General features: G+C 36.3%; 1 protein-coding gene across 6 annotated transcripts in view; it reads right to left on the bottom strand.

Annotated features, from left to right (window-relative positions):
• C2H15orf41 (chromosome 2 C15orf41 homolog) overlaps positions 1-15,833 on the bottom strand; it is a 237,149-nt gene that overhangs the window by 161,084 nt on the left and 60,232 nt on the right. For all 6 annotated transcript variants that reach the window (XR_004348728.1, XR_004348727.1, XR_004348725.1 and 3 more), the window contains exons 2-4: positions 10,035-10,080; positions 9,079-9,143; positions 1,969-2,029 (exon numbers count right to left, since the gene is read on the bottom strand). Coding sequence is in view for 2 of the 6 variants with exons in the window: in XM_032624738.1 (XP_032480629.1) it covers positions 1,969-2,029; positions 9,079-9,143; positions 10,035-10,080 (172 nt within the window). In the remaining 4 variants the exon portion in view is untranslated. The remainder of the gene's footprint in view (positions 1-1,968; positions 2,030-9,078; positions 9,144-10,034; positions 10,081-15,833) is intronic.

A 15,833-nucleotide genomic window follows, 5' to 3' on the forward strand; every position in this document is an offset into this window, starting at 1 on the left:
AAAATTAGTATTAAGATATTTATAAATCAATGACGACCACACAGAGTCCATACCCTCCAAGTCAAATTTGTTCTTATTTAAGAGAGCTGCTACACACTGTAATATATCAATGTTATATATTTCTCATCAATTTTTACAGTTTTCACTGATTAAATATATAGTGACTCATAAAGCATTACCATCACATCAATTGTCACCAGATGCAAGCATATGTCATTTAGGTATTAACTATCATATAAAAATGGCAGCTTGGTTGTTTAGAAGCCATAATCTGGTACCAGTCGTTCCCAAATTTCCCTAATGCATTAGCAATCTCTCAGAAAGTGCTATTATCTCTGTACTAATCCACAGCCAAAGGAGAGAAAACATCTTTAAATAACTATTTCTTTTCTTTGATTAAATACTACTATATATTCATGGTAAATAACAGGTTTATTGATATAGGAGAAAATGTGTCAGTGGGTTAAAATTTTCCATATTACCAGAGGATGGAAGTTGAGGTCAGCTAAATAAGCTAAGCTCAACAGAAATATCCATTAAAAATTCAAATGAATATAAATTGCTACTATATAAAACTTATGCCACCAATATCATCTATAAAAATGGCTACCACATTTGCATCACACTCTTTCTAGATGTTGTATCAAGAATGCTTTTTTTTTTTCATAAAGAACACTCTTCTTTTTCATAAAGGACAATCACTAAATTCTGAATTAGTTATAGCTCAGATACTTCAAGTTGCTAATAGAATCGACTAATAATGAAGTCTGGAGACACTTAAAAACCACCTTGCTCTAGAAATTAAAAAAAAAAAAGAATAAAATATCAATAGATGTTTTGCTAGGAGGAGGAGGGAAATTCATTCTATATGTTAACTATCCTATCAGATTGTGTAGACATTGCCTAGACTATTAAAACCTCCTAGTAACTCATAGGTAATTACTCATTGGCTGACTGTAGTGGTACACAGCAGACAGAAGCTGTGAGAGAAGCCATCCTTCCTTGCTAATATAACATGGAGAACTGGCTGCTACTGCAACACTTAATGCTCACAGCACCTAGTCATCTTTAATGCAAATACACATTTTCTGCCTTGCTTCTATGTTTTCCATCATAATGCAACACAAAAATAGTGTACATTTCATTCCATCCCTATGAGGTTTGCATAAGCAGTTCCAAGTCAGACTAAATATTGTATTGCTCTTATTACAGTGGATAAATATTTTAAAGTTTAGGAATTAAATATTTTATTTTTTCTGTATGCTCTCTGCAACTATTATGAACTTTTTACAGCTTCTTCATTCACGGGAAGTCTTTGGGGTTTCCTTTTTTAAATGTAAGACTATTATTGTGTCCCCAAACAGAAGCAGATAAGAGTTAACAGATAAGTTCAACAAATCACTTCATGCTTGGTGTTAATAAGAAGAGTATGCTTCTTCATATAAAGAAAGGCTTTTCTAGAAGGCATGTATCTCTTATTATAATAAAAGTTTGCCAACAACAACAAATGAATCAAGTAAATGTTACATCTTTAGGTACACAATTTCTCTCTTCACTTTTATGACAGCATAGATTTTCTTGGCATACATCTCTATACTTGACACAGGTATGTCTCACACTAAATTAAAACAACACATCTAAAGAAGAACATGTCCTGAGCTGTTTGGTTGAAATTTCCCACAAAATAAGAAACCAAGAAGCTGTTTACACATGTGCTTTAAAAGAAGTAGACTAATTATGTTAACTGATTTATTAATAAATGAAGTTCTTGGTCCAATTATTAAAAGTACAAAGAGACCAGGGAGCAATTTAAATGTCTACTGCATCTAAGATAAAATGTTTTATCTGCTCTGCATTTCAAAATCTTTTTCTTTTTTTTAAGGTTAATTATAATTCTAAGCAAAGCTACTCTAGATAGGCCCCTTAGGTTTTATGTAAGTTTAAATAAAATAATAACAATAACTTTACCTCATTGGCTAGCTCCAGGAGTACTGGGGCAGCTCCATTTTTCCCCACTCCATTCAGATACCTAGACAAGACAAAGCCAAGTGGTAATGCAGTGACAAGAAAAGGCCAGCATAGACTTGTCAGCATCCCCTGTGTGTACACGTTTCTCCTGGGCAAATGCCACGTTCAACTCTAGTTAAAGTATGCTACTGTCATAGGAAAGCACTGAAGGGAAAAGAATAACAAAAACAACTTGCCTCAAAACCACTGGCAACTAACTAACTGAAGTTGGGGACAGGACGTCTGAGTACACAGGTCTCCCTTGTGTTCACCTCCTAACATGTAAAGTGAACACAGAGGTGATTTTGAAAAGAACTATCCCTATCACCCGGGCTTTATCTATACCACAGCCACTCATGGGAAGCAAATAAGTTTACTCCTGAAAAACGCATCCATGCAAGCATATCACTTTTTTATTTACTTTTAGTTCACAGGATTGGTTGACACCTTATTAGGAAAAAAATGGAACAGACTTTTCATCAGTGGGTCAGCACACCTTTAATAGGTAATACAAGCCATCATCTTATCTGCTCTGGATTTCTGTCATAACCTCCAGCTCTCCTCATCCCCTAACCCTGCAAAACAAACAAACAAGCAACTCCCCAAATTCATCCCAGATATGGAAGCCAGAGTGATTTGTTTTAGAACAAAGATCTGAACATACCATTCTCCTCTTTAAAACACTTCAAAAGCTCCACATTAAATCTCAAGATTAAATTATAACCACTTAAAAATTCTCGTAAGGATCTTCATAATCTGGTTCCTACCTACTCTCTTCAGCCAGCCTCATCTCTAGTCACTGTTCCCCACTCCAGCCCTTCACCTGGATAACTCCTGATTCAGATTGTATGTCGCCTTTTTCATCCACCATGACCTGGGAGAACATTAAGTATCCCTCATGTGCAGTCCAGGAGCACCTTGTTCATCTCTCCATCACTTAGCCCAGAACACTGTACCTGCTGAGTTACTTGTCCACCTCAAACCCATCCCGACTGTAAGGCTGAAAGCCTCATGAACGTAGAAGAATTTCATTTTATTCAATTTATTATGCCTAGCACGGTTCTTGGCTTATAATAGGTGATTATATTGTAATACTGAATACATATTTTTTTCTCTAATAAATGAGTAATTAAATAATTTTAAAAAGCCATTTTAGGCAAGAAAATAAAATTAAGTATGAACATTTTCTCTATAGTATACTGTTTGATTGAATAAAATAAACTAACAACATTTGTTTGATAGTAAAAAATCAAAGTAAACAGGTGAGGTCTTCCCTGTAACGGCCAGAAGCAAAAACCAAATTAAATTACATTATTTCACAGGTATGCTTATAAAGATGTATGATTTCCAATAAATTAAGTGGAATAAAATCAAATTATTTAAGGTGGGGAAAGTCTCAGGATCATTATAACTTCAAAGTAATTCTAAAACATCCATTTTCATCTATTGGCCCTTTCTTGAATAAATTGTTTAGGAATCTAACTGGGAAATAAGTACTTTCATTTCAGGAGCAAGGGAACAACAAAATAAAAACAAACAAGACAAGTGTGGTTTAGAGAAAGATCCCTGGGAAATAGGTCAGCTAAGACCTTCATGTCAACTTACAGAACTTCCATTGCACTGATGGGTCTGCTCAAGGAACAATCAGTTTCGTCAAGTCGGAGCAACTGACCAGAGCACACGTGCATTAAGCATTCTGATTCCGGGTCAGGGTATTTAAGCCTATATTGATAATAGTATATCTTTACAACTCTCTACTTAACATTCATTTATCCCACAAGTATTTTTGAGAGCTAACTAGTTGTCAGGCCTTATTCCAGGTTCTGAAGAAGCAGAAGGGAACAAAACTTCTTTGGTTCCTGCCATCACAGAGATTATATAACAGTGAAGACACAGAGAAGAAAAAGAGAAATAAATATATAAAGTAATGACATATGCTACAATATAATAGAAATTAGATGGGTTGGTCAGGAAGCCCCTCTCTAAGGAAGTGACACTGAAGTAGAAACCCACAAGAAAGAAAGCAGCAAGCCAAGAGAGGAAGAACATTCCCAGCAAGAGAACAGTTAAGTGCAAATGTCAGGAATGTGCCTGGGCTATCTGAGGACTGAGAAAGGCTCTTGTGAGACCAGAGCGGAACCTCTTCTCAGGGGTTAATTTGGAAAGAATGAAAGAGAACAGCTAGACCCCAGATCACTGCCTGTGCCTGGAAACTATCATTTTGAGTCCAAATTATATGGTTTCATATAAATGCTGCATCAATCACAATCCTGGTAATGACCAATAGAACACTTCTCTTAAGTTTAAAGCAACAGGAGTTGGTCAAACGACAACATTGGCCCCCTATATCTGTATAGTCTATATAATAGTTGAAGCATGATACAGTGGAAATTCCTAATTATGAGCTTGATTACTCCTCCCAGTTGGTCATATAAAGAAACCAAATTCCAGAGTACTGATGAAACCCATCTGGGCTCCCCTAGCTGGTAAGCAGTAAATCTCTGAAATGGACCGCTGATCTCCCAAAGCCTACTGAGGTGTCCTCATATGCTGAAAAGGGTAGACCTGCTTCTAACTGTATTTATTCCCCAATTTGTTTCCCACCTATACCTTATAACACTTCAGAAGTGCTAAGGAAAAGAAATTAAGTTAAAATTAATCTGAAGTTGCATTTGTCCTTTCTGGGAACTTTAACTGTTCCCCCATATCAAGTGACAGATCAGGTTTACTCAAATTTTTAGATATGCAATCAAAGGAGCATGATAATTACAGAAAACATTCAGTAAGGTCATAATCAGAAATTCCTAATGCTACCCTTCTCTCCATCCTCAAAACATCTTGTGCAAACTTACAGCATAGACTATTCACACAGTTATAATGGGTTGTTTCTCTCTCCTTGGGGTAGGGCTACGCAAAGCAATGTTGAACCTTCATCCAGCAGGTCCTTAGCGAAGATCTGAATTGTAACTGGGATATAAAAATGTAATCCTGAACACTACATTAAGGTGACCTGGGCTACCTTCCTGATGCCTATTTGCAAATTGAAATTACTTTGCATAGACTGTATGTCATCCTCCAGCTTTGCCACAGGAGGACTAATAAATGTATATCTCGTGGGTGAAACCATCCTTAAAAGATCTTCCCAGAAGGTCCATTTTATGACGTTTTTTGAGTGTGAAAGATCTATTAGCATCTAAGATTAAAAATAATATATATTGATTTTAAATATAAGGCAAACTTAATCTTAATATTTTTATAACTATAATGGTAAAACTTCAAAAATCTACCAAAATTCTTCACTAAGCTTACATCTGAATACCACCTTTGTTGATTCTATATCGAAAATCTCTGGAATCCATCTCCATGCATGCAACTATTTTCCCACTAAACAGAGCAGCTGAGGACAGGTATTGTGGTTCTTATACTTGGTTCCTAGCATAGTAGATGGGACACAGTGAATGCAAAGTAAATGGTGCTAATTAAACAAAAAAAGTGGTTCGAATTTTTAGCAACTATCTGTATCATGTGGTATCAGTAACGTATTTGAACTAACCTTTTTTCCATGTGAACATCTGAATAAAATCCAACTGGTCTGATTAAGCAAAGCTAATAAAGCTGGCCCCTCAAACAGTGTGTGTTGAGAGATGGGAGGAGATGAGAGACAGTATTTCTAAACTTTGCTATTGATGAGGAAACTTGTAAAGTTGACCAACTTGCGTGTGTTTGTGTATGTGTGCGTGTGCACATATATGCCCATGTGCACTGATCTAGATAAATCTAAATAAATTTTACCAAGTATGTTTCCTGTGTAGAACTAAAATGCCATTAGTACAGTGGGAAAGAATAGAGAGTTCTTTTCAACGTGAACAAGCTGTGTCTATACACACACAACATGAAGAACTGAGGAAATTTCCTCAGTAACTCAAAAGCTTAGGAAAACATTTTCTACTGTTGTTTGGATACTTTGAAGTTTCAGTTAACCATGATGGAATCACTCTGTGGATTGTACGGTCTTTAATACAGACTTCAAATTCTGAATTGAGAACATCTCAATGCTAGCAAGAATACAGAGACACAGGAATTCTCTGATATTGCTAGTAGAAATGTAACCATTACTATCTTTCTAGATGGTAATTTGACAACATATAATAAGATCATTAAATGCTTATTGTTTACACCAGTAATTCCATCTATAGAAATATTAAGAAACTAATTCAAATGCAAAGACTTATGCACCAAAATATGTATCACAGTATTATTTATATCAGAATATTGGAAACATATATGTTCAACAGAGGAATAATTCAGTAAATTATGATACCTTCATATGAAGTAATAAAATAAAAATGTTTACAAAATGCTCTCTTCAAAATAATATGTATTTTTCCAAGTATCAAATTCAGAATTCACAGTTGCATATATAGGATGACCTAATCTATGTAAAAATGGATTGAAAAAAGACTGGAATGAAAAACACCAGTGGTTATCTATGGGTGCCACAATTATGGGCAATCCATTCATTTCTTTTTTATACCATTAAAAATGTACTTAGTTTTCACAGTAGGCATGTATTACTTTTATAAAAGAAAAAGAAAGGAAGAAATTGTTGAGATTGTCAAACTGCTTAAGTATGGTTTGATATAACTTTGCCTTTATTCTAATCAGCTGGGAAACAAAAAGCTTTCAAGGCCAATTTACCACAGAGAATACAGGGACATTCAACCTGCACATTTAGAACAAGAGACCTGTGAGGTCAAATCATCTGAAAGGTAACAACACAGCCCGTCTACAAGCACAAAGTGCAGGGCAGAAAAGCCAGGAAGCAGGGTGGTAAAGTAAGAAACCAGTCGGACTGCTTTCCTATTAGACGATCCATTACAGCCTAACTTCAAGATTGTGTTTCAAATGTCGTGACTCCTCAAAGTAATTGAGGTTCTCACATTTAACTAAACTTAAAGAAATATAAATATGTTTCTATATTTTTATTATTATCCAATCAACTGTTCGAGTAACCATACTTAAAGATCTTTGTTTTTGGCCTAAACTAACCAGGTAATCCAATAAAGTATGTTCATACCTCAGAAATCAAACATACTTTTTAAAAAATAATTAATTAATTAATTTTATTTTTTGGCTGCGTTGGGTCTTCACTGCCGCACGTGGACTTTCTCTAGTTGCGGCGAGCAGGGACTACTCTTCGTTGTGGTGTGTGGGCTTCTCATTGCGGTGGCTTCTCCTGTTGTGGAGCACGGCCTCTAGGCATGTGGGCTTCAGTGGTTGTGGCACATGGGCTCAGTAGTTGTGGCTCGTGGGCTCTAGAGTGCAGGCTCAGTAGTTGTGGCGCACGGGCTTAGTTGCTCTGTGGCATGTGGGATCTTCCCAGACCAGGGCTCGAACCCGTGTCCACTGCATTGGCAGGTGGATTCTTAACCACTGCGCCACCAGGGAAGCCCCTCAAATTTAGTTTTTAATGAAAGTAAATTTTTTTAAAAGCGGCATTTAGAGCTCTTAGAAATCATCTAATTAAAACGGCTTTTTTACGATGAAAAAAAGATTATTAGAGGGCAGCCCATGGCCTGTTAGCAAATCTCCAAATTTCTAGGAAATGCTTTATTTTCCCTTGTTGATGTTAACTGACCCTTAAAATCTGGAACAGAACCATACTTTTATATGAAAGCCTAAGACTATAAATTTTATAAATAAGAATGTATTTTTTGACACGTGAGCCACTTTTCAGTCTTTCAGTGGAGAGTCTGGTTGCCAAAGCAGTTGTTGGCTTCACAGCACTTCATGGGCCTTTCTCAATTTTATATGTATGATTTAGATGATGACTTTAATTTAAATGTTAATTTCACTGAGGAGATTATGACTTTTGAATAAATCACTTCAAACTTTACAAAGGCTTCTTAAGGAGTAACTCTCCTAGGTATAAAAGTGTGTGTGTGTGTGTGTTTGTGTATGCATGTATATTTCTTTAACAGACACTTCTACTCAAAATAGAATATATCTTTTACCACTATGTCATAGTGAATACTTTTTTAAAAATCTAACTTCAATAACTTTCCAATAAACACTCAATTCTTAAGAAAAAAGACTTTACAGAAACATAATACCAATATTTTATCTGCATATTCATTTAATTCATAGAATTTTCATGCATAAAAATCATTCATCTAAAATCAGTGGTGTCACTCTCACCACAGAAAGATTGCTCTATAAATCTTAAGTGTAATAATTTAAGAGCATATTTCAAACTGTTTTCCTTTCCAGTATGCCCTTAAAATATTTAAGAAAGTAACCAATAATTTCTAATGCAAACCATAACCATTTACCATTATAAGTTATTCACTCATATTACAAAGCCAAAAAATTTTTAATTTTTTAAAAAAGGAGCTATTTTAAAGATTCTTTTTGTTTCAGAACAAGAGGTTGGGAACTATAATAAATTAGGCTGAAATTAAAATATCTCCTGAACATTCATGTTATTGATTCAATACTCAAGACTTTCCTTTTAAAATATAAACCCCTCTTAAAATCTGACAGTTGTACATTATTATGTGTCTCCATATGTCCTTACTTGATTTATATCTTTTTTTGCCTTTCTAAAATGGCTAACCCAATACTGACGATGCAAAATACAACTGTACCAAAATTTAATCTTATTTTCTAATATACTTTTCAACTTGCTGATTTAAATAAGAAATAAAATTGGTTTGAGAACTTTCACATATACGTGTAGATATACGTATGCATGAACATACGCATCTATCCAAGATATGTGCTTACAGTTTCAAGCATCCAACTGAGATTTTCTAATACTGGAACAATTTCTTACATAGTAAAGATTTCACACACATGTAAATTAAGATGGTCTCACCATATTCTTTAAATCCATATAACAGAGTATTTGAGAAATTAAAAAATATATACTTGAAGTCTTAAATAAGAGACTTAAAACAAGATGCCTTGGAATGTTATATAGAAAATCAATTTATTAATCTAATTTATTCATAATTATTATTAAAATTAATAGGTATTATGATACCCTCTAGTGGGGCAGGCAGGTCATACCTCTGGTAATAACTTTCAATCGCTTCCGAAGTATGATGTTTGGCATGTGTTCTCTTAATATGTTTCTGAAACAAAATAAAAGAGATTTTTATGTTGTGTCACAGATCAGGTTCAAGAACAAAAATGACACATTTCTTGATTCCAATGTCTAACATAAAGGGCAAACCGAATAATAGTTTGGGGATTTGGGTGGTGGTAGATCTTTTTTCCCTTCTACTCTGTGAACCTATGCATTTAAATCTCTATTGCGTGGCTGGGATGTCTCCAGACTATACCACAAGGTACAGTATGTATGTAAAAGCCAACAGGGTCATAGTAATTGAATCTAAATTAAGTTTGCTTAGGGTTGTAGAGGGCAAAGAAAAACTTGTTCCCTGTTTCAACCTTTGTATTAATTTTCCCTCAATTCAATTCCATCTAAGTCCTCCGCACTCTAGTTTTACAATCCAATTGCCATTTTTAACCAGGAAGAACATTGCTTAAAAACAACTTATTTGAAAACTACAAAAAGTAATTCCATAGAGACTTGCCACTTGACTGACACCTGTCATCTCATGATAAATGACTCCATTTTCTGCCTCTCTTGCCTTCTGCCACTCCAGCAATGGTCATTTATCATCATCTCTGTCAGCAATGGAAAGCGGCACTGACAGTGCAAGTCAGCAAACATTTAGCACATGGAACCACGCAACACGGGGAAATTATTATTGTCAGAATAATAATGGTTTAGCATAATTTATTACAGGTCCACCAAATAAGCAAAGGCTAGATGTTATTAGACAGATGGATGGGTAGGCTTGGCAGGCCTCCACTGAGACGCAGGCGGTGCTTGATGTGGAAAGGAGAATATCCTCCAACCCAATCAGAGAGCTGGCAGTTCAATTACAAAGAAATAAAGGGACATTCATCATTCAATTAGGCACCTGTCAACCCTCACAAAGGAGAAAACTTCTAACCTGGTACTCCTGGGAGAAGATGCTCAGCAGAGTGGCCTGCGATTGACTGGAACAAATAAAAGAAGGACAAAGTTAATTACTGGAGTGCATGCCAAAGAAACAAAAGAGAAAGGAGCTTCAAAGGTAGGCCTGCTGCCCTGTAATCTAACAGAACATGAAAACAAGTGTGGAAAAGTTGTTCCAGATGAACACCTCAAACAAAGGCTTCCTGCTGCTAGGTCAAGGAGACAGAAAAAGGGAAAGGGGAAAATATGGATGGTCTCAAAGCAAACTATCATATGATTTGGATTTTCTTAAACTTTAGAATGATTATAAATCATATCTGTACCATGCAGGTATGTTAAAAGGGACCAAAAGAGGCAAGGTTTATTCCCATTGATAAATGATAGTCAAATCCCATAAACAGTAGAAAATGCAGTTCATTCACTGGCAACATTCTGAAATTTATGTTGTTAGCAGGTAGGTATCCTCTTCTGTAGGTCTCTCAGATTCAACGGGGGAAACTTTGCTCTTCACCAGAAGTAGCACAGAGACCACTGGAACATTCCCACCGATACTGGCCTACTTTGAAAATAGAAGCTTTCATAGCAGAAAGCTGAGGCCCTTGAGGACAGCATTCCCTAAGACTGCCGTAAGCCTTATTCATCTAAGACTCCATGCAATGTCAAACACCTGGCAATGAAGCAACCTGGAAAACATTCTTCCCAAGTGGGAATTTTCCTCTTACAATTGTTAACATTTAGAAATGGAACAGAATTTTTTTTCTCTAAAAAGCAATCAATAGCCCACTACTATTCTTTTTGATTACCCCCTGTAGATACAGCTGCCTTATCATATCTTGAAAACAATTAATTATTTCTGATATATTTTCCTACCAAATGCTATCCGAACAAATTACAGTGTTAATAATTCTGCTTTTATAGTACACCAAAGCACTGTGAATAATTAAAATTTTTCTATTCATGAATGAGACTGCTTAAGCTCATCACAGGTAATTTGGAGAGTATGAAATAAAAGCAATGACACCATATTTCTTTACTCACTGTCAGTACTGTCATCTCTTGCATATCATTACAGATTTGGCTTCTAACCCCTTTCCACTCTTATTAGATTACAAAAGAATACGTTTAAAAAAAACACCATAAATGTTTATCAAGGAAAACCAATAATAATTACTAAAGGACTGTTTTAATAACTCAAAAGTACTGAGAAATGATTGAATAAAATTATAAATCCATTATAACTTTTTCAATGTCTCTAAAAATGGAAGCCACCTTTGAAAAAGCCAGTTCTATGTATAAAATCTTCCTATTATGCCTGGCTTGCCTGAGCTTCACATGCAAATCACATACTCTAGTAGGGTTGCTGACAACCAACTCCTGAAAAAAAAAATGGCAAAGTTAAACCCAAATCTTTATAAACTACTGAGTAAGTCACTATGTTATATATTTATGTACAATAAATACAGCCCTCCTCATTGCACAGCAAAATATATTTACGTTAACCAATTAATGGAAGGCAAACTGTCAGTCTCTTGGTCTCAAACAATACGATGGAAATAAATGTGCATGTAATGGGCAAGTCAGGGACCAATGACTAATGAGGAGGAAACTAAACTGAATAAAACAAGAGTATAATGGTAGACGCTCAGAAAGGGAAGACTAACAGACAGCAGAAGGAATAAGCCCAAGAATAAACAGTTCAAAGTGAGAAGTTGGTCAAGAGTTGAGAGCACTGTAAAAACTGAGGACAAGATAACGCCTTCAATCAGGAAACTGTCTTAAACAGCTTAGAATTCAATTTAGCTAAAACCATGGACATAGCCTATGGAGCAACACGTTTTCTCAGCGGCCAAGTGGGTTAGAGAGAAAATTCCAGCTTACACTGGGGGCAAAACCTGGCTAGAGCTAAAAAGAGAAAATGACTTACCATCGTAAAATAGAAAGACAGACTTGGGTCCAAAAGGCTTTGGGTTTGGCTGACCAGACAAAGCTGTAGAGAACTAACTGATCTTTGCTGGGCAGTTTGTCAGTCAACGCTCTCTTCCTGTGTGTGCTAAGCTTACAGAAGAGCGTTGTAACAAGCCTCACAACATAAAGAACGGGAGAGTAGTTTTAGTGCAACTAAGACACTGACCCCAGTGTGTATTATTTGTTACTCTCTTCCAGTGTGTGGATTCTGAGAAGGGATCCCAAGGCAAAAGACTGGTGAGTGGAGAAATCATGACCTCGAGGGTCTAGCTTCAAAGAACTCACCACCTCTGCCTGCCCCCCACTGCAGTTTCCCCTACTGTTTGATTTGATTGGCAAGAGTCACAGAAGTTACGGTTTAAATTCAACATTCCTTAGGTTCACAAAGAATATGGTTCCTGGCTAGAGAGGAAGAGAGGAGAAGATTCTGCGTAACGAAAAGGCTTATCTTAAACATCACAGTCAGTCCATCAGCAGTTTTCACTGAGCAGCCACAACGTCCTGAGGTCATGGGTATGGGAAAATATGCCTCCAAAATAAAAACATTAAAGTGGACAGGAACTGATTTAGAGGAAACTTTCAACATATACATGCGTAAAAGCAAAAATTAGAACATTGTCAAGCGCTCACATATTTTTTAGGGATTTAGTGAAGTAAATCATACCCTGAATCCTCACATATTTCAAGACTTTGGAGCATATACTTGTCACTTAGCATACATGTGTTTTCCATTTATATATTCAAAAATACACAAATGCCCAAAGTCTCTTCAAAGATCGTTTTGTGTTTTTGCACAAATGCTCAAAGTCTCTTCAAAGATCGTTTTGTGTCTTTTTCCCATGCTACCCTCTCTATTAAGCTCCTCACCCTGCAGGTATCTGAGAAAAAGAAAAGCATGTGAGTAGACTCCTACACTAGCTATGTAAACCTTGTCTGAGTCGTGTGACAAATGGCTTTACGGAGCAGCAATAGTCCATGTTGCAGCAATGGGGAAAACAAGGAAACAAGCGTGAGGACAAGCCACACACTGAGGACCTGTGACAGGAGATGGAAGGAGCTTGGGTCCTTGAGGACACTGTTGAGCTGCTCAAGACCATGAATTGAAGTGACTACCTTCCATACTTCTTTTGAGTAATAACACATGTCCTTTTTTTTAAAGGAAGGAAGGAAGGAAGGAAGAGAGGGGGGAAAGGAAGTGGGGGAGGGAGTGAGGGAAGGGGGGAGAGAGGGGAGGGAGGAGAGAAAGGTTTCTATTTCCTATGTGCCCAGGAAGTAGGAGACACGATCGAGGGAGGGCTCGGAGACAGGGTGCCCTACCACGACGGCACCTGTACAGCATGCAATACTTGGAAGGGGCTGTCCATTTTTATACTTTCTAATTCTCTTCCTAGCTGGCAGCTACTGTATTTGACTTCCTTAAAATTGTTCCTCTGTCACTGTGTCACTAAACTGATGTGCCTAGAGATCATAAATTGCTATGTGTGAATGACTTTTCCATACAGATTTTAAACATTGATGGGGTACTGATTACCCTCATTTTATATTGCATTCAAAACTTCAAATGCCAGGTACATAAACAGGCAACAAACCAGTGCCCCATATAGTATTTAACTCAACGTGTGTCCCACACCATCCAGCTAAGATACTCAATAACCTGAAGGATATTAGAGAAAATGAACATCAGGGGGTTGAAATGGGTGCAGCAAAGACTAAGAGCAGAACTTAGCACAGGACTTAGCTGCAACGCAACATTCTTACAAGGGGGAAGTTTGATGTTCCCAGGTGGAGACTTAAAGCAAGTAGAACCTTCAGGAAGAAGATACTACACTTTATACTTTAAGTTCTTCCTCTTTCAAGTGCCCAACTTCTGAAAAAGACCATAAAGAAATAAATGTTTTTATTCAACTTTCAAGCTCCTTTTGCTATAGAATCTATGATGTGTCAATGTCTACACTCTAATGGGCTTGAAATCCTCTGAACAAAATGAATATTACTTCTAGAATTTGGGAAGCAGTAAACCAACCTAAGAAGATAAAGCAAGATACTCTTACAAAGCATTAGGCTTGCAGACCTCACCAGGTACAACTTCTCTAAACCCATGAAAGAATACAGTAAAACATTGGCTGTATGTGGCCAGTGATTCAGGGCACTAGTCTAGGAAGGTTTTCCATAAAAGCAATTCACTTCCCTCTCTTACTGCCTCCCACACCCATACATACAAATTTGAAACACAGAGCCTTTTTTTCCCCTCTAAAATCAAAATGGAATTCAATAAGACACCAAGGCTTGGTACAGCAGTACTACTAATTTTTTTTTTTTTTTTTTTTTTTAGGAAAATAACAATGTGAAGTGGAAAGAGTCATGAGAGATTACTGATATTCTGGGAAATTACTGGGGAGAGAAAAGGAAAAAAATACATAAACTAAATTGAAGAAATAGAGAAAATGTATCTATCATACCCCCACACCCATTTCTTCTTTCTAATTCCAACTTCATATTGAGGATATAGACTACATTATATGCCTAATAGGCAAATATTCCCACACATGACTATACAGATGGCACCATTAAGCTTAGAAGTAATCAACTATCACAAAAAATTCTTACAAGTTACACTCATGTTTTACATACACAAAAAAAGTGGTTACTGTCCCAGGCACTTAACTAATTTTGCTGACAAACTGAAGTCACATCCAAAACAGCTCTATCTCCAGCAAGAGCTAAGAGTTATATGAACACCTACTTTGTGCTACACACTATACTGTGCCCTTTATTTTACCGTCATAGCAATCCTCTGAGGTAGGTACTATTATTGTCCTTATTTTAAAGATGGGGAAATGGAGAAAGAGAAGTTAAGGAAAGTACACAATTAAAGAACTAGGTAAGTGGTAGAACTGGAAATCGAAATCCAGGTCCAGTTCCAGAACCCAACCCCTTAATCCCTGTGCTAATCTGCCCTTCTAATGTGTGCTAATACCCGTTGCTTAAGGTTAAGCATTTATATGTTACATTATACTCAAACAACCCTGAAAGGTGGGCATTCTTGCTTTTTTGATAGAAAATTGAAGTCACAGGAGGGTCAAGAGTTTTGATCAAATTCTATGGCCTTAGACGATATTCGCTTTTAAAAAACTCAAAATGCAGTTTCCTTTAATTAACTATATAAAAAATGTCCTATAGTAAAAGTCAAGGATTAAAAAATTGTTGGGTAATTTCCATTATTCTTCCTGCAGCTAAGGTGTATTTTGTTAATAACCACACCATTGTCTGAAGTGTCTCTATGTGACTGTAAATGTGTCTTTCGCTCAAATGCTATTTACTGTATACAAAGCAACTTTAAATCCTTCCCTGAACAACACAGGTATAAACCCAATCAACCTTCTCTATAGAGGACAACACCCTTCATAAGTGTTAATTTATTATATGTTTAATGAAGTTTCCTAGTTATAAAATAGTACATATTCTGTGTAAAATCCATAGGTGTCCATCTGTGTTCCTGTGTTTTTTACTCTGTGTCTGATGTGTGTGTGTGTCTTTCTGTCTGTCTATACACAAAAGTAAAATTTCAAAAATTGTGTTTTAAACATTTTTTGTAACATGCCTTCATTACATAAGATATCAACATTTATTCCTGCCATAACACGTTAACCTTTTAAAATTATTTTTATCATGCTTAAGACAAAACCATGTAACCACTTAGGTCACCAAATAGAACACTGCTGGGACCCCAAAAGGCACTCTATCTGATCATCACCCTTTCCCTCTCGCAGGTGAATCTGATCTTATCACTTTCTTGCTTTCTTATAGTTTTACCACCCAAATATGTACC

The sequence above is a fragment of the Phocoena sinus genome, chromosome 2 (assembly GCF_008692025.1).
Source record: "Phocoena sinus isolate mPhoSin1 chromosome 2, mPhoSin1.pri, whole genome shotgun sequence".
Classification (NCBI taxonomy): domain Eukaryota; kingdom Metazoa; phylum Chordata; class Mammalia; order Artiodactyla; family Phocoenidae; genus Phocoena; species Phocoena sinus.